At 36.3% G+C, this 20502-nt stretch overlaps 1 protein-coding gene across 1 annotated transcript in view; it reads left to right on the top strand.

The window, feature by feature from the left end:
- Positions 1-648: 648 nt before the first annotated feature.
- Positions 649-20502, top strand: part of LOC125242606 (angiotensin-converting enzyme-like) — a 274968-nt gene continuing 255114 nt past the window's right edge. The window contains exon 1 of the mRNA XM_048151399.1: positions 649-1229. Coding sequence (XP_048007356.1) covers positions 651-1229 — 579 coding nt within the window. The 5' untranslated portion in view covers positions 649-650. The remainder of the gene's footprint in view (positions 1230-20502) is intronic.

Genomic DNA, 20502 nt, shown 5'->3' with positions numbered 1-20502 from the left:
TATAATTTTTACGAGTTAAAACATTCATGACCCTATTGACCCTAGCTGTTAAATTCAATGAACTGAACCTTTGTTCATTACAAATTCGATTTCTTGGTAATTCCAGAGATATTTTGAGTAACGCCAAAGAAAATCTATACTGTCGGTCAAAAAGTTGTTACCCCATTTTCATGTAAGTACTAGTAAGTCTTTAACACATACATAGTTACTAATGAAGTTGATATGAAGGTTATGAGTGTTTCCAAAAAGATTGAATGTTTTGGTAGAGGGAAAGATAATCATAATTTATTTTCGTCTGAGAAATATTACAATGTAAATAACTATAAGTACATACATCAATTGAGTATCGACCTATATATTTAGCTATCTATGTATGTACCTACTATATTCATTAATACAATATTTATATGCCCTACAGCTTATTAAAACGCGTTCCGAATCTAAATGATTCACGTCCCTCACTCACCCTTGAAACGAATCATAATCTCATTTCGCACACTTAACCCCCAATTTATCGCCCTGTCATACTTGACTACCAACCAATTACATCGTCACCTCGTCCTTCAAGCAACCACTATAGCCACCAACAACCATCAACCCGTTTCTCACGCTCAGTTGCCTCCGCGACACCACAACAGTACCACGCGAACATGGCAGGTGTAGAAAAACTTATTTGTTTACTCTTTTTAGTGACCGTTAAAGGGGACCCGGATCCCCAGTTAGACTTACCACCCATACCTCAAGTTTCGACGCAAAGGAATTTTGGATACGGACTATTATCTAGCACACCAAATAATTTCCAATACAGTACCCCTCGTCCTGTTTCGAGCACTCCTGGTGTATACCCAGTGTCTTCCACCCCTTATAATACAGGGATAAGTCCGGATATTAATAATAATGGATATCCTAATGTGGATTACGGGAATAGAAGGAATCCAAGCTCAACTGGACGCCCTTATGACAATGATGATAGAATAGACGTGAATAATGACCCAAATTTTAGAAGGAACGATCCTAACTTCGCTAGGAATGACCCTAATTATCTTGGAGTGAATCCTTACGATATAAGAGGGAACGGGATAGATGATAGGTTAGAGAGAGTGAACATTCAGCAAGTGAGGGAGTTTCTGGCTCAGGCGGATGAGCAGGCTTCGAAGGAGTGTACTAACAATGTGGCTGCCCAGTGGAACTTTGAGACTGAAGTTACTGATGCTACGCAGCATGCTGCGGTAAGTACAGTTTATGTTTTATTATTTACTTATAAAATATATAAAAACGAGATAATGCTATATTTACTACAGGCCATAGGCCACACATACTCTTAATCATTTAAGGAACTTCTTAATCGTTTTCCACATAATTATAAAAAGTGTTCCCAAAACATTAAAATATACTCACTCGATTTTAAATGAATCGAGTTTTGAAAACTAGTCACACACATAAAAGCACGATCTACTTTAAAACCTTAAATCAGAATACAAAACTTGAAATTTTATTGGCGCGTATGTTTATGATACAATTTTAGATTCTACAGGAGGAGAAAAGTTTAAAGCATTTCTCCAATGAAGACCTGTGTTAGCCCATAGGGTCATTTTCGACCCACTGCTGAAAACACGTAACGCTACTACTCATTAAAATAAGTAGGCGAATGAGGTTGTCACCTCAAAAATAGGGAAAAAAATACATGTGTTGGGCACATATGGGTTAAAAATGTTTTTTTTATTCATCCCCAAAAATGTAATAAAATGAAATCGTTAGAAAATAAATAACGTCTCAAAGCAAAGAATGTCGTGGAAAAGTCTATTAAATCTCATAAACAAAAACTCTATTAATTTCATGTGAATATTTTACTCATTGAGATAACATTTGAGTGGCATGCGACTATAGAAAAAGTTTATAGCTTGTGCAAAATTAAGAATTACTTTAACAATAGGCACCATGACTGAACAGAAAGTACAAAGTTTTTTTCGAGAAACAAAAGTAGATAATAACTAAACCTAAAAAAAAGTAATATTTTAACACAGATACGAAAATATTGTTGCAATTTCAAAAGCTTTTCTATAATCGATATGGTTTGTGCAATTTGACCATTGATTTTCTTAAAATCTATGACAAAATTACTTACCTACTCGCAAAATCTTATCTAAAGATTATTTATTTATTTTATGTGGTCGACATAATTATTATGACTGTAGGGTAAATAAGTACCTACTCGTAATTATCAGGTGAAGTATATATTATGTACAGTCAACCAATTGGAACCCTAGGCCACTGTAGAACTATGTCATAGTAAAGTTATAAATCAGATTGTAAGAAATCTCTCACTGCTTGTCATTATGACATGGTTGTAAAGTGGCCTAGGGTTCCAATTGGTTGACTGTACAGTGGACTACAAAGAGATATATCCACACCTTATTACAATGCAATAAGGTGAAAAAGTGGATACATCTCTTTGTAATCGACTGTACATAGAAATCCAAGGAAGACCAGTGACTTCATTTGATGAATTATTTACATTAGTTATAAAATAATGTAGTAAAATGCAACAAATAAAAATTAATTACAGATAATTACTATAATTAGCAAGGTAACTATACCATAAACTAGATAGATACACCAGACCTGTTCGTCGCCTTGCTATTGCCTGTTTGCCCCACCCAACCATACACAGGCTGGTACCGACTCCAAAAATAATTGATTTGTTTATAATTTGGATGTTTAGATTATTGCAATACGATAAGAAATCTGAATTGAAAGGTTTATTATTTTTTGCTTTTTAGTTTCTCCGTGTTTTGTAACGCGCTTATTTTTGAAGGCGGTTTTATTTTTTGTTAAAAAGTTAATTTATTTGTTGATTTTTAGTGGTTCCTAGTGATATTATATGTATCAGTCCGAATATATGTACAGTAGTGAAAGAATTATCCTTTAACTCCTAACCATTGAGGAGTTGACCTTCCATCATCAGCTCAGCCACATAAAATTACTACCGTCAGGCGTAAATACTGGTGTACCTTTGAAAAATACACTAAAAACATTACATGTGCCTATAACATTTGAAGAGTTCCCTCGATTTCTCCAAGATCCCATCATCAGACCCTGACTTGGTGCCAATGGGACCATCTCGGGGTTATACCCGTTCGATCAAAAAAAAAAAATTTGAAAATCGGTCCACGATTCTCGGAGATATCGAGTAACATACATACAAAAAAAAAAAAAAAAAAAACATTCAGTCGAATTGAGAACCTCCTCCTTTTTTGAAGTCGGTTAATAAAAGTTATTCATTATGACCTCAAAGGTCGCTGTGCAAAGTTTGAATGATCCTTTGTATTTCACCCTGTATAGAAAAGTACATCTAGTTTGTACCCAACACGCCTCCAAAAACTTTAAGGACAAGTTCGCAGTATTTAAAGCTTTAAAAAAAAACACCCGGGAAAAGCTTTCAAGCTTAGGTAAGTTGTTTGACCTATTTTCTGCTTTTCAATGAAGCTGACAATTTGCACACATGTAATTTGGGTAACAAGATTTATGGTCTCGGTGAGTTGATCCGATGATGGAGATAAAATGTGGGCATTGGACCTCTGTCGGTCTAGCCGAAGTGATAATATGTTGATCGAAAAGCTGTTTGGCTCTGTCGCACCACTACAAAAGAGCGGTACGGAGACCTAGCTAATGCGAAGCTTAAGCGAATAAGGCGTTGGCTAGGTAGCCTCTAGGGTATGGAACAGTATAATAAAGAGTACCATCGTACAGTATGGCCAATCCCGCTCCCCGCTGAAAGTGCCGCCCACCCCCGCTGGGTTACCTTACAGTAACCGCCTGTCAAAACCGCGAACAATGGTTCTGTCATATCTCACTCGTACAAGCATGGGACGCGTTCACCTACAGGAACTTAGAATGTGTGCTAGGAACGCGCCTCTTTCATATATTTGATCGCCAGTGTCCGAGGTGTGGTCTGGCTCTGTCGCGCCACAACAAAAGAGCGATATACGGAAAGCTAACTACGATCGTTTAATTGAATAAGGTCTTGGCTAGACACCCTCTAGAGTTGCTAGTTCTTATGGGCTGTGTGCTCGTTTGCAACACAAAAACTTAAACCGCTTGTCAGAAATATGACAAACGAGCCAAACGAAATGCTAGTTCCATGTTTCTGAATGCCATTAAACTAACGACGTTTTGTTTTCGCGATTATCATCGTAACTGTATAAACACTATAAACAATACTCGTATGGAAATGACGCGATTTTAATGTGGGCCTGAGAACCGGCTCTTAAGGAACTATTTTTAAGAGTTAGTCGAAGAGCTGAGAACTAGACGTTTTACTACAGCACAATAAAGAGTACTATGTTGAATGTCCAAAGGCACCCCATAGGTGCATAGGGCCTCCACAAAATACTTCCACGCCTTTCTATCTTGAGCCACCGCATTGGCCTCGTTCCTACTCAGTCCTTATTCCCTCAGCTCGTTCTCAACGCTCCGCCTCAAGGTGTGTACGGGGAGTTTGCGGGCTCGCTTCCCTCCTTGAGGCCGCCACTCAAACGCGATACTCGCGCTGTTGGTAGCTCCTCTTCGAAGGGTATGACTGATCCATCTCCATTTCCGCAGAGCCACTTCCTGGGCGATCGGATAAAGAGTACTATGGTTTTACTAATGTGTAATAAGGTCATTCTGCTACTTTAGACATGCACATACTCGAGTAAGTCAAGTAAATGCCGTGGAAATAAGAGCGTTAAGAAGCATGAGTGGTGTGAAGTTGAGTGATAAGATCAGAAATAGCGTGATAAGAGGGAAGTGTGGTGTGACTTTGGCTAGGTTAGGGTTGGAAGGGCGGCTGGGTTGACCGAACAGCTGGGTTGATGCGCCTTTTCCCGAGAGGCTAGCTAAATCGATTTTTATCCCCAAGAATATTTTCCAATATTTCTTTTAATATCCTACATTGTGTCCCACTGCTGGGCAAGGCCACCCTTAGCTTTCTCCATTAATTATGGTTTGATACCTGCTCTTGCCATTTGCTGCAAAATACATCGAGGTCATCCCACCATCTCTTCCGATATAATTTTATAATCGCAATTTTTCATGGTCTAAATAATCACTACTTATATAATAAGCTTCTGATAAAACCTCTGACCGCGACATAGTAGACCGATTTTCATGAAACATGGCTAAGAACACTCCCGACTAATTCAACTTTCAAGCAAAAAAACTATATCTAAATCGGGTCATCCGTTCGGGAGCTACATACGATGGCATAGACAGACACACACACAAACAGACTGACAGACACGTCAAACTTTTAATACCCCTTTCTTTTTGCGTCGGGGATTAAAAATGACCCCACTCTTAGTTCAGTTACAGTACTGTCTAGTGATGTGCAAATTGCGGAAACTTTCCAAAAAAATCTTAAATTTCTTGAAAATTCCAGGAAACTTTCACGAAAAATAAAGGGAATTTAAATTTATGAAATGGAAAGTTTCCACCCACACAATTGTCATTACAAAGTATGGAAAGTTCCCGAAGGTTTCCTATGTGAAAATTTCAGAATTTTGGAAACATTCCGTCGGCACATCAGTAAGTAGTACTGTCCACAGAAGTGAGGTTTCTACTAAATCTTTGACCCACATTTGCCGTCGTGGAAAGTTTCCTGTTTCTCCCACGGCACAATGCTCAGTATCGCCGGTTTCCTCTGTCTTCGACCGTTTTTCTGATAAGAGAGCGCATTGTTACACTTTAACACGTGAAGTCAAATCAGTAGAGACGCCATCAGATATATCGGAGCGGGAAAAGTGCTCACAAATATCGGAACACTCATAATAGTCATAATTATTACCAAAGCGTTAAGAGGCAACAGAAGCGTAAATTCTGAAATGAAAAGGAGCCCCCCTTTCAATTTAGGAATTTTACTTAAATATATATTATTGTTATTAACTAGATTTATAGAAAAAAAATATCCATTAGGCACTGGTCCCACCGCGAGCTAGTAAACTATGACTTATTGGCTATAAAAACGAACAAAAAGTCACTCCCGTGTAAATAAAAGAGACACGGCAATGTTTATACTTACTCGCCCAGCGCAGCGGTGAGCTATCAAAACCGCCGTGTCTCTTTTATTTGCACGGGAGTGCTTATGTTTTGTTCGTTTTTATAGCCGATAGCTCATAGCTTACTAGCTCGCGGTGGGACCAGTGCCTTAAGGAAAACTCAGTTAAAAGAAAAGATATTGCGGACAAATGTTTAAAATCGAGGTTCCGCTCTCGACTGTTCCCTTCTCCAAAACTTAATAAATCGAAACGAAATTTGAGAATATGAATAGAAAAGAAATATTATATGTTTAGTTTTTTTGGCTAATTGTTATTTTCAATATCACATCTTTTTTGAGCCATAAGCAACAAGGCCGTATTTGGAAATTTTTGATGGGATCTAGCGTCTTTAAATATAAAAAAAATCTAAACGTTCCGATACAGATAAAAATAATAATCTGTGTTGAAATACTTTTTGCTTTAGCTTCAAAACCCAGGGAGGAAATAGTCGAGAGCGGTTGTATGGAGAATTGACCCCTCCTGTTGCGTCTTAAGTGTGTTCCGATATTTGTGAACACTTTGTCCGCTTCGATATATCTAGAAGGTACTCCGACGTACCCTTTTATTAAGTAGGACTCAAGGAATGTACAATTTGGGAAGTAATTTCCTAGAATATAAGATCTATTGTCACTTTAACATTAATTGTCACTTACGTTTTTATAAAGAAAACGGTAATGTTATTGTCTTGTAATTGCTTATACTTTTCCAGTTGATATGTTAATGTTCTTTCATACGTTTGTTTGTAAAGTGAGCTTTACGGCTGCAGAAGTAAACATACTTTTATTAAAGTGGTTTGAAGATATAAGATTTAGATTGCAAGCATATTGTTACATTGTTAGTAACAACTTTATTACAAAGTAAAAGGGTCGAGTATAGTATAGATAGAGATTATGTATATATTATGGAGTAATTTCTACTACGGCATGAAATTTTCTCGCGATTGTGATTGAGTTTACCGTTCACACTTATTTAAACTATAATTTTTACAAGATACTTAAAAGCAAGCAATTCTATTGTAATTTAAAATGAATACTAATTGAGAATTTTACTTGATTATGATTACAAAAAGATTTTTATAATGTCGAATGGATGAATACAAATCTATCACACAGATTTTGAGTATTTGACCCCAAAAAACTTTACCACGAATTGCAAACCTTATTATATTAATAACTAGCTTTTACCTGCGGCTTCGTTCGCGATAAATTCGAAAATTGCGGAATGCTCCATACAAACTTCCACCCCCCATTTTAGGGAAGTGGGTGGTTAGAAAAAGACAAAAAGTAGCCTATGTCACTCTCCATCCCTTCAACTATCTCTACTTAAAAAATCACGTCAATTCGTCGCTTAATTTTGTCGTGAAAGACGGACAAACAAAGACACACTCACTTTCCCATTTATAATATAAGTATGGATTACGCAGACGACACTTTAGCGAATAATATGAATAAAATTATGTTCATGTCAAAATCACGGTGACGGTGAGGATACTAGTCACTATTTTTGGACAGGGATCTGTCACAACACATCACTATATTCATAATAATGTATGCTAATAGGTGTTTATGAGCACATCAATATTTCGATTCAAATATGGTTTAGTAAAAATAAACAATAGCTTCTACGTACTTATCTTATCAGCCATCTTCCGAACAGCTCACAATAACCGGAATTAGGACAATTGATAATAATTAAAACATTATTCCGACCTACAAAAACTAAAGGTCACCTTGACAAAAAAAGACAAATAAGTCGTGTCATAGTATAGTACAAACATGGATCATAGTTCCCACGTTATGGATTGTAAGAAACAAATTAATATTGATAACGATCCATGCGTAATCATGCAGATATACAGTGTGTAATTTAATACGAGCAATCTCCTAACCTAACGTTGGTATATGACATAAGAAATGTAAATAACTTTTAGGCCGGCCACATGATCTTAAAATTCATAGTCTGAAAAAATCATAATTTAATAAAAATCAGATCGAGTGCACGGAGTTCCATATGATTTCGCAACAGTCCATGTACACTATTTTTTAAGATTATGAAATTTCAGATTGATCTGACAAATTATAAATTGACTACTCTCTTTTTCAAATTATGAATTTTAAGACTGTTTGTGGCCGGCCTTACTTAGAATTGAAAAATGTTATCCGTATAAAATAATTCGGCCCGCAATGTAATGCAAACACACATTTCCTGTAATCGCTCTGCAACAATTACTTTTAAAAGCTCATTTCACGCAACTATGTCATATTGTCATTAATTGTCATCGCAACTGTGGGCCATGTACATGTTTATACATTGCTGGTGAGAGAACTTTCAAGAAATGGTTAAAAACACTTAGTTCTATAAATGACGAATTCTGTCTGGTTTAACTTATCGCCCGTATAAAACATACACACTGTATAAATAGGTGTAATTGTATTTCATGATTGTCACTTATAGTAAATACGTTAGGTATTTTGCGCAGTAGACGGTCGAGAAATAAGAGCCTTAAGTATGTTATTGAGGAAAAGAGATCAAATAAGTTTAGTTAGTGTAGAAAACATCAAATATTGCACTGTGGAGTAGATGCTACGATTTATTAAAACTATTAAAAGTCATACAATAATAATCGTTTTCCGGTGAAGGAAAACATCGTGAGGAAACCAGACTAATCCATTAAGGCCTAGTTACCCTTCAGGTTTGAAGGTCAGATAACAGTCGCTTTCGTAAAAGGTAGTGCCTACTCCAAATCTTGGAATTAGTTGTCAAAGCGGACCCCAGGCTCCCATGAGCCTTGGCGAATGCCGGAATAATGCAAGGAGGATAATGATGCAAAAATAATCTTTTTTTTTTTAATTATTGTACTTAATGAGTTTTAATTGGAACTAATACTTCCTTCGATGTTAATAGGTGAAGAAGTGTTAGAAATTACCATTTTTTTTATTCTGAAGCATAGAATCCTATTATTTTCTATAGGTGTGCCTGGTGCTACCCATACATCAACAGTACCTAAAAAAAAAAAGGTTTATTTCCAAATTACAGGTACACAAATCTCCTCCTAATAAAGAGTACTAACGTACAGTATGGCAACTCCCGCTCACCGCTGAAAGCGCCGCCCTCGGGGTTACCTCACAGTTACCGCATGTCAAAAATGCGAACAGTCAACCTGTCATATCTCACTCATACAAGCATAGTACGCGTTCACCTACACGAGCTTAGAATGTGTGCTAGGAACACGCCTCTTTCATATATTTGTTCGCCAGTCTCCGAGGTGTGCCCATTACTGTGGGCTTATGCTATCTTAATGAAGTCAAATTAATTCCGATGGCTTCCGATAGTATTGATGTTTGACAGTCATGTCCATAAGAAGACTTGTTGTGACAATCACCCCTCCTCCCCTCAAAAAAAATTGTCATGAGTCATAACAAAATAAAATGTTCACCATTCTTGACCATACCAATTATTTAGAGCGGATTGCGGACAAAACAGGTGCCGTAGCCAAATGGCATTTCTGCGACGCGAAACGAAAATGAAACGCTGCGAAAGGTAGTCTGACTCTGTCGCGCCAATATGCAAGAGCGATAGAGATAGATATCTACAAGCATTTAGTTCGTGAGCGATTCGTGAGTGTTTGTGCCATACACCAGCAGATGAGAAAATTGCCTTTTTGCAACAGTGTGAAGTAAATTTTGTGTTTCACTCAGCGGCAAAACCTTCGTACTTTGAAACCCTCATAACCAGGCCTCGGATTATTTTTCGCATGGTAAGATGAAAGAAAACTATGGAGTCGATATTAAAACTAAACTTTAATTCATATTCATACTCATACTCACTAATTTTCTTAGTCCCGTAATACTTTTGTCCCTTGTGCAGGTTGACAGATCGAAAATGTTAATCGAAAATTAATCTTAATTACTGAATGTAATTAAAATTATTTATGTGGTGTGATTTGGGAAGCCTTTTGCTTGGTAAAGGGTTACATTTACCCTGTAACTATATCAAATTAGTTACTATTTTGTTTGGTGTGATACTATACAGCACGACCACGGATGATTTTATTAATTCTGATGCGGTACAAATTCACGAAAAAATATGTACTTTTTTGTACTGACGTTTAAAAAAAATGTACCCTTATGATTTTGGAGTTTCGATATAGGGTCCGTGGTCGTGCTAGGTAGGTACTCCCTGGCACGACCACACTATATTATAATGAGATTTTAAATTTCTGTTGCAGTACAAATTCACGAAAAAAAATGTACTTTTTTGTACTTACCTTTTAAAAAAAAATACCCTCATGGTTTCAGAGTTTTGACATGGGGTGTGGTCGTGCTAGATAGGTGGTACTTCCTGGCACGACCACACTATATTTAATGATTTTTTTAATTTCTGTAGTGGTACAAATTCACGAAAAAAAAATGTACTTTTCTGTACTTACCTTTTTATAAAAAGTACCCTCATGGTTTCGGAGTTTCGACATGGGTTGTGATCGTGCTCGATAGGTACTCCCTGGCACGACCGCACTAAGTTTTTGAAGTAATTTACATAGTACAATTTCAAAACACTTGTTTAGTATTCATTTGACCATCAAATTAAACATAAATATAGTGTGGTCGTGCCAGGAAGTACCACCTATCTAGCACGACCACACCCCATGTCAAAACTCTGAAACCATGAGGGTATTTTTTTTTAAAAGGTAAGTACAAAAAAGTACATTTTTTTTCGTGAATTTGTACTGCAACAGAAATTTAAAATCTCATTAAATATAGTGTGGTCGTGCCAGGGAGTACCTACCTAGCACGACCCCGGGCCCTATGTCGAAACTCCAAAATCATAAGGGTACATTTTTTTTAAACGTCAGTACAAAAAAGTACAATTTTTTTCGTGAATTTGTACCGCATCAGAATTAATAAAATCATCCGTGGTCGTGCTGTATAGTATCACACTTTGTTTGGTTCAGACTACTTTGTTGCGGTAAACGTAATGCTAAGTACTAGCTGATTTATCAAAAATCATTTGCATGTCAATGTCATGTCAAATTGACATTGAATTGACATTGTCAATCATTCACGACGCGATGTGTCACTTAATTATTTATTGCAATCGGTGCGTGCAATAATTACGTAAACAATTATGTCTGATCCGCAAGTTTCTGCAATTTTATACTGGATAGAACCTTACAAAGATCTAAAATACGATCATGAGAAATGTGTTACTAGTACTTAGCATTACGTTTACCGCAACAAAGTAGTCTGAACCAAACAAAATAGTAACTAATTTGATATAGTTACAGGGTAAATGTAACCCTTTACCAAGCAAAAGGCTTCCCAAATCACACCACATAAATAATTTTAATTACATTCAGTAATTAAGATTAATTTTCGATTAACATTTTCGATCTGTCAACCTGCACAAGGGACAAAAGTATTACGGGACTAAGAAAATTAGGGAGTATGAGTATGAATATGAATTAAAGTTTAGTTTTAATATCGACTCCATAGTTTTCTTTCATCTTACCATGCGAAAATAATCCGAGGCCTGCTCATAACACTCAAAATTCCACATTTGCATTCGCTTGCTCGGGTTCGGGTATCAATAAACAAGGGCAGCTAAACAACAACTTTGTCCCCATATAAAATGAATAACTATTTTAATGTAGGTACTAGGTAGTGGTAGGGACTCATTTCGCGAAACTTCCAAAATAATCAATCCAGATTTATTACAAAAGGCAAGTAAATCAATAGATCGATGATTAGTAAATCGCAGGCTTACCGAATATCCGGCGGCCATTGTTGTCCGGATGTCACGGCTGTCACCGATTCGGGCGCTTTTGTAACCAGAATGACGGGCCTTGGTCAATTCTGAGTGAAAAACTAAGTTCAAAATTATAAACTGAAACAGATATCATACAAGAAAAAGCGATCAAGCCACTGGTGGCGACGCCGGGTATCGAACTAAAGTCTCCAGCTATTTACTGACGTGTTCGACCGGTACCCCGACCGCCGTGGTACCCGTCGAAATTTTTCTAGCGTATTTTATCTTGGAAGTCTAGGGGCATTTGACCAACTCTAAGAGCAATGTGTGCTTGTATAAATTCAAAATTATTGTTTTAATGATAAATTGCTCAGTGATAAACGATCCGCAACTCTCTATGTCGCTTTTACAGGAAAACCATAAGGAGAGTTCCATTCCGTTTGCCATGGAGCGTGAGCAAATGGCCATCAGTCCACGCGACTTTCCTGTCTATCGCTTTTTTTTCTGTTTTTCGATATTGACAAAGTATTTTAATGCCACCATAAAAATCGAATTTGTGTGAATTACCTTACCTACATTGGAATTACGGTACCTACATGAAACTTTGGGGTTTCTACAGCAAATAATAATTTAGATTCATAATAATTAATACACAGATTTAAAGTGCCCGTGACCGTGACCTAAAGAAGGTACAGCATAGAAAATACAAATCACGCCCTTAAACATGAGCTAATTCTAAGTGCATTTGTAAGTCACACAGATCTTCATGAACAAAGCATTTGACAAATCAATAGCTCAAAACAAAATGGCGGGCTATTCAAAATGTCTTCCACGCCACAGACCCGAACAATATGATAATTCAATTACCAAGGCTGGTGCATTGTATGGCCCATTATATTAAGGATAAGAATTTTAACGGCTTTGATACCATACTGGTTATAATTGTTTGTTTGTTTTTGGTCTTCAATTGATCGATTGAATTTTGGATGTGTTTTAGTTGTGATTAGCGATGGCTTTGTAGCGTTTGTTTGTTGGACTGTTAGAACATTTCCGCAATACACCTAAGGATACAGGACCGATATCTGACCCTCGATAAAATGTTGCCGATTGTATCGGATGGCTGAAAGAAAACTATGTAAGGTACAGCGGGACAAATCTCGATTGGCGGGCAATTGTAACTAGTATTTTCTTCCATTATTACACTATGATATTGAGTTCTACATGATTGTATCCACTGAACACGCCTACCATATATAAACTGATGGACACTCTATTTAATAATGCAAACATAGTAAAACAGGGAAAAAATGGAAAAGATGTGATAAAAAAATGGAATCACAGAAATGCTGAGCGAGGGAAAGAAAACCTTAACCAAATAGCCACAAATAAAATGCAATATTCAGTCAACAGCACAGTATTCTAATAAATATATTGACCACAATACCCAGTCAATTACTTTCTGCACAAAAAAATCTTATTAATTACCTCTTCAAAGAAATCTTACGCACGTATTGCAAAAAATCTCCAAATCTCAGTACATTATAAACATTGCAAAAACTAGAGCATTGTCATCACGTTTTAGCTGACCATGTTATAGTTTTTTTATGAGGTCCTTTTGTTGACCGCTATTATATTTTTTATTTCTTATTTTGGCCGTCTTGGTGCCTATCAGTTTTGATGTTTCCTGTTGCGTCATTGAAAATCAGGATCGTGCGATGTTAGATTGTTTTTTTGCTTAAAAAAGTCTGATTAGATTGTGGCATTCAGGTAATATTACCACAATTCGTGGTTTTTGGAGGTTAAATTTTCTTGTGTCTGAAGATTTTCATCTGAGTTTATAGGTAAAGAAATATGGCAGTCTTTAAAACACAAATAACCTGTTCTCTTCTAACTTAACTCTTCATCATGACGTTTTCAACCCTAATTAGCTTACCGACCCTTTAAATTGCCACCGGCACAAGGTGAAAGGTTTTGATTTTGACCTCATGATGATTTTCCGAATCAGAAAGCAATGTCCTAACAAACTCATTGGCTTTCAAGCCGGGGTTTGAACTCCTGACCTTCGGATTGAAATTTGATTTGATTTTGCTTCTATAACGCCTCTTCATTCTTTCGGACTTTGGGCGGTCAACTGGGTGAGATGTAACCTAAATGGTCAGTAAACTTGCGTCTAAAATTGCATCTAAATTCGCTTGGCTTTTAAATGAAATGAAATGAAATGAAATATTTATTTTTCAAGTAGGCATATGAACGTCAAATAAAGCTACGCCGGCTCTAACCCTACGCCTCAGCCTCGAGAAGATTTCAGTCCCCCCTCAGTTGGGAGGGGGGTATCCACTATGGGCCCGGCAAGAAACTCGGCGGGCAATTTCTTTTCAAAACATTACATCTTATAATTAACATGCATTAAATAACAAGATACAATTTAACATGCAAAAGTATTCATCAAAGAATATGAACAGACTAGGTACTTTATGGAAATTAATTTCATTAAATTATATTATTGCTTAATAATACGTCGTTCTTCTTCAGAGAAAACATATCAAATTGTCACAGTAGAAAAAGATAATATGAATCTCAATGTCATTAAATGTGTAATTTACCTACACAACATAAAATATAAAATATTTGATGTGCTTTCTTATCTGAACTGTGTCCTCTATACATAATACAATTATTTTAATTGCTATTCGTTTTTTGTAGTTTCTGGTTGGGCTTCGGAATGATTTCGGCTTTATTTAATCCACATATCAAAAGTACCGCACGACAAGTATTACTGTCCAATGCGTATAATAAGGAAGTTCTTACCATTATACATGTCAGTAGAGTTCACTAAAGTACTAGTGTTTATGACTGCACTAATAATAGATCTATTGTCTATGATATAACTCTTATTACGTGATTCATAGCTAGTACTATTGTGATTTGACACGGAATCGTTTCTCTAGTACTAATCGTTATTAGTCATGAGTTTGACGTCAGGACGATTAAAGGGTGACAGAATATTTTTCATCACACCCGCACTTTAAATGTGCTATTGCACGCAGGCGGAGAAAATTTCTTGTACCGTACTTAACTTTTTTACATCTACTTACATATTTTTAACCCCCGACGCAAAAACGACGGGGTGTTATAAGTTTGACGTGTCTGTCTGTCTTTGTGTGTCTGCCTGTGGCATCATAGCTAACGAACGGATGAACCGATTTAGATTTAGTTTTTTTGTCTGAAAGCTGAGTTAGTCGGGAGTGTACTTAGCCATGTTTCATGAAAATCGGTCCACCCTCTCACGGTCGGGGGGTTTTTCAAAATTTTAATTTACATTCCAGTCTGATATCAATTTTGCATTATTTTGACGTTTTTCTCGAAAGCACCCTTAAAGGCCGCTATAGATAGATAGATAGACATAATTGTAGTGATCATTAATGAAATATCCAACTCTTATTTTATTTTTTTATACTTTGTCTATGAGTACCAAGTTAATGTAGACTCTATTTTTTTTTTACTAAAGAAAAAATATTCAGTGTTTTTCATTGATTTCAATTCATCCAAAAAAATTGCATTTAAAAGGTTATGTTATGTTTATGCAGCAAATAATTGTGTTTGTATAGAGAAACATGCATTTTTCTTGCAAAGCCAAATACCATTAAACAAACCATAAAGGTCACCATAAACAAACGACTTCTATGCTCATTTACTGCAGATACTACGAACGTTTATGCTAATTGATCACAATTAGAAAACCGATCCTGACCTTAACCTGCCTATCACTACAACCAACTTACAAAATACTACTAAACACACCTTTAATGCAACTGGACATGGTACATATTGGATTAAATTAACTATTGACTTAAGTTTGTAAATTTTGAGACGTTTCTTCTTAATTACTACACCTGTTGATTTTAAACAAATCTACACTTTATTTAAGCGACGTAAGATTGCTTATGGAACATGCTGACGAACATGATACGATCTTTAGAAAGTAATATATCGATTCGCTATTCTTTAACTTCATTGCGTTCAAAGTCATCTTTATTCTCAACTAGCTTTTGCCCGCAGCTTCACTCGCGTTAGAAAGAGACAAAAAGTAGCCTATGTCACTCGCCATCCCTTCAACTATCTCCACTTAAAAAATCACGTCAATTCGTCGCTCCGTGTAGCCGTGAAAGACGGACAAACAAACAGACACACCCACTTTCCCATTTATAATATTAGCATGGATCTAATGAGGTTGTGATAGGTTCAATCTGACATTTACGTACGTTTGTAGAAACTGCCGCACTAGCCGAAGTGACAATCGTTACGTTACGTTTAGTGACTACGTGGCGAATGATACGGAGTCTGTCTCTGTCGCGCTACTAGCTACTACAGAAGAGAGATAGGGAAAGTTAGCTACGATACGCTCACGAAACGTAAGCGATTATAACAGTGGCTATGTAATGTACAGTCAACCAATTGGAACCCTAGGCCACTCTACAACGATGTCAAATTGAGCAGCAGTAAGAGCTATTTCTTACAATATCATTTATAACGTTACTATGATATAGTCCTATACACCTAGGGTTCCAATTGGTTGACTAATTGACTATACAGTATAGGTAGTGAATATACTTAGATACAAAGTGCTAAAAATATGTATACAAGCCTTTAGGGTCCCCCCACATCTAGCGTCTCGCGAGCGTCGCGTCGGGCCAACTGCATGGGCAAAGCCTGACGCCGCGTCGACGTCGCGTCGACGCGACGTCTTTTTCCATACAGTTGGCCCGACGCGACGCTCGCGAGACGCTAGCGTCACACACGGCCATTGGCGGGTCGCCACATCTAGATGTGGGGGGACCCTTATAACTTACACCTAAAGGTTGTCAGTGGATATGTTATGGACCAAGTGATAAATCGGGCACTATACACAATGCCCGGGCATTATGTAAGAAGACTCCGAGGTCTTCTCCGAGACCACGGGGACAACGCCGTCCTTGAACCGTTGGAGGTCAGTTTAATAGATTAGATTAGATATATTTATTTCACAACATGATTACAGTACAAATTACATTTATGTCAATTTATAAGAATCTATATTGTGATCGTCAAAAAAGTAAAAGAAAATGGTATCAATATAATTAAAATAAGTTAAATTTGCAGAATATGAAATGATCAGTTATACGCGATTAAGTCCCGGTTTTTAAAAATAATTATGTGATCACGTAGCAGTATCATAGTGACCGGGCAATGTGATAAAAATGGCGTTTAGACAAACTTGTTAAACTTATTATCAATTTGCCCAATGGTCACGTAGCATTATCATAATGACCGGGCAATGTGATAAAAAATGGCGTCTAGACGATGATTAATCACTTTGCCCAATACGGCTAGGCATTATTCATAATGCCCGGGCATTATACATAATGCCCTTATTAATCACTTGGTCCATAACAGATACATATTTCACTCACTTTGGCCGCATCATACTTGACTGTACCCTGTTTGTATTTACTTGTAAATGAGTTGTTCAAATACAGATCTGTGCCATTCATTGGCGCTCAATGAATGGTCTTGTATTCTGTACACTTTGGCTAAAAGAGCGTATGATTCTCGTAAAATGAAGTCAGTTACGCCCTTTTAGGTTTGAATCGGGTATTTTCGTTTGTAAACTTGAACTCATTACGTGTTGCGTTGTTTAACACTTTTGTTGCTATTTTGTTCTTTGAGTGCTTTTTGTATGGTTGATGTTTTAGTTTTTTGTAGAACTATTTAGGTTAAAAAGGTTGAACGCTTATTGCTTACGTATGTATGTAACTTCGATGACATTTTGATTGTTACGTAACATAGTTAAAACGAATCAACATTAGTTTCAATAATAGTTTATTCCCGTCATTATGTCACAATGACGGACATTAAAAAACGAGTGCTATTTTATGAAACGAGCCGAAAAGCGAGTCGCTTGGTGATCTTAATTATGTTATAGATGTAGATAAAATTGATAAAACAACATTTAATCTTCAAATACGTTGAAATGCGTTTTAAAAATTCAAAATCACTAATATTGTCTATATACTTGTCTTTTACTAATATCATATTTATCAAACATATTAACAGAAGCAACAAAAGACAAGAAGAATTTAACCTCCGCGTTTGTTATACAATACATTAAATGCACAGAATCGCCACTTATCTCGTTAAGGCTAACCTTACCGTCATTCACACAAATTATATAACATTCCCACGACTGGATTATACTAAGTATCATTATTATTAAACCACAGATCTATATTGGAGTAGACGCATCAAATGTTCTTCACGAGCACTGAACATCTCTTGGTTTCGCTCTCTTGATAACTTATTAACTGTTCGACTACTGATTTTTACTTTCGTATATAAGTACTAAAGAGAACTTCATCGCGTAGGATTAAGTGACTCAATAGTTACCGCATGCAAAGGGTTTTACATATACAGTGGCGCCCCTATTAATTTGTACTCTTTTTTTGCCAGGCTGTACCTGGTTAGAAGTCTGTCTGTTGCTACATCAAAATACTTAAATTAGAGAGTAGGAGCAGTCAAACGCAATAATAAAATAATACTTAGTTTTTTATTGCATTGCACAACTCAATGCAAGAAAATTAATATACAAAGCACACAGTCATAAAGTTAAGAAAAGGTAAACAACAGCCTTAGCGTTTAAAAACGTTCTCTCCCAGACAGCCTTAAGGCACTATTTATTAACCACTCGTATGGGGCCTGTTAATTTTGATAATTGAAATATATATTATAACATTTCCACGGATCCGTGCCTAAGCATTATGATGGGTTAAGGTATCAAAATTGACATTTTTTGTCATATCAGTAGTAACTCCTAAATATAAGTAATACTTCGATTCTACTTGGCACTTTCGAGGCCACTAAACATTCATTAACATAATGAAATTACCTATTACTTATTTGCGAGTGCGACAATTCGTATTCTGTGTTGCCCAGTTAAAGGCGACAATATTCTTCATATAGACGATCTAGTACAGTACAATGATCTGCGTTTTTATACAAAGTGTAATATTTATTAAACCAAGTATTTGTGCAAAGCGTTCGTGTCACAATTGTAACAGTTTTTGTGTCAATAGGATAATTTGTATTGTGTGACTTGGATTTCTTCCGTGCACACTTTAAGGTCGCTAAATTGAGTCAGAGGACCCTGACAGTTGGAGAGGTTCTTTTGTTACGATTGATTGGTTTCTCATGATTTTATAAGATCAAGATCATACTTTGTCAACTATCTAATTCACAAAATCCCTGTGATATTCCTGTTTATAGGAATTTTCAGAATTTGGGTCCCCCCAATAAGCAAAAGTTGTTAACAAAAATTAACTCGCTGTCAGTTTTGTGACGATAATTAAGCATAAAATCTGTCTAAAAATTTACTTTTTTCACATTTTGAATATAGATTATCGCTTAAAGCTTATGTAATTAACACAAAAACAATATTTTTATTGAAATTTATCTTTATTATCGTCACAAAATTGACAGTGAGTTAATTTTTGTTAACAATTTTCGCTAATTGGGGGGTCCCAAATCCTGAAAATGCCCCTATATAACAACAGACCTACATTAATGACTTTTAAAAACAGTTTATATGACTGAAGCTTTTATTTGATACAATCGCGGACTGTTATATCCCTTCTCGTATATAATGTTATGTATAAACAATAAACATGCCAACCAAAAATAAACCAATAGAAATAACGAAGAAGACCGACATCATTTTTTTTCAAATCTATAACAGAAGACAAATTATGTCAAACTGAGTCAGAAGTCAGCACAGATCAGATTAAACTGTAGTATGGTGTCAGAAGTCAGGTCAGGGTCTTGTCCAGAATCCATCACGGTCCGATGTTGCCTCACCGAAGAACCACATAGTCTGACAACAGTCAAACTGTGTCATAACTGTCATAAGTAAGTCAGTAGGTACCAATCAGGTCAAACTGAAGTATGATATCATAAGTCAATCAGGTCAAGGCCTAGTCCAGAACAAACACACAGTTTGACAACTGTCAAACTATTTCAGAAGGCTCAAGTCTGTATAGATCGGGTCAAGGATGTCAAGGTAGTCCAGAACCATTATGGTTCAATCTTACCTTACCGAACAAACACACAGTTTGACAACTGTCAAACGACACACACGTCTTCATCGCTCTTGCGCAGGCGCGTGGGAATGTCCTTACCACAATGCTATGAGAATAAATGGCGGATTCATTATGCGGCATTGAGTACGAGAGGACAGTGTCTATGAGGACTAAGCTCAGCCCTTAGCATAAACTACGAGCTATTTTTACCTCAATTCTTGAGAATGTAAAAAAAAAGAAAATAAAAAGAAAGAAAATAAAATAAAATAAAAACAAAATGTGCACGCAAGATTTGATATCGGTGGTAATCAAATGCTTTGAACATAGATTTCAATTATTATCCTATCCATAGATCAATCAAACGCATTTAGCGTGCCTGAACTGTCAGGTATTCCATCCCTCAGCAGTTCTTAAAAAGTTTGTAGCATAGCCACGTCAGCAAATTTTAATCGATCCCATTTTGTTACCAACATTTAGTAACATAAGTCGACTTTTGTAAGATATATACAGGAAAATTGTTATAATTAAGAAAATATAGATACTAGCGAACCTTAATGACGAAATAAAATATACTA

The sequence above is a fragment of the Leguminivora glycinivorella genome, chromosome 3, assembly GCF_023078275.1.
Source record: "Leguminivora glycinivorella isolate SPB_JAAS2020 chromosome 3, LegGlyc_1.1, whole genome shotgun sequence".
Lineage (NCBI taxonomy): Eukaryota > Metazoa > Arthropoda > Insecta > Lepidoptera > Tortricidae > Leguminivora > Leguminivora glycinivorella.
Note: the sequence above shows the minus strand (reverse complement) of the source record. Positions and strands in the feature narration are given on the sequence as shown.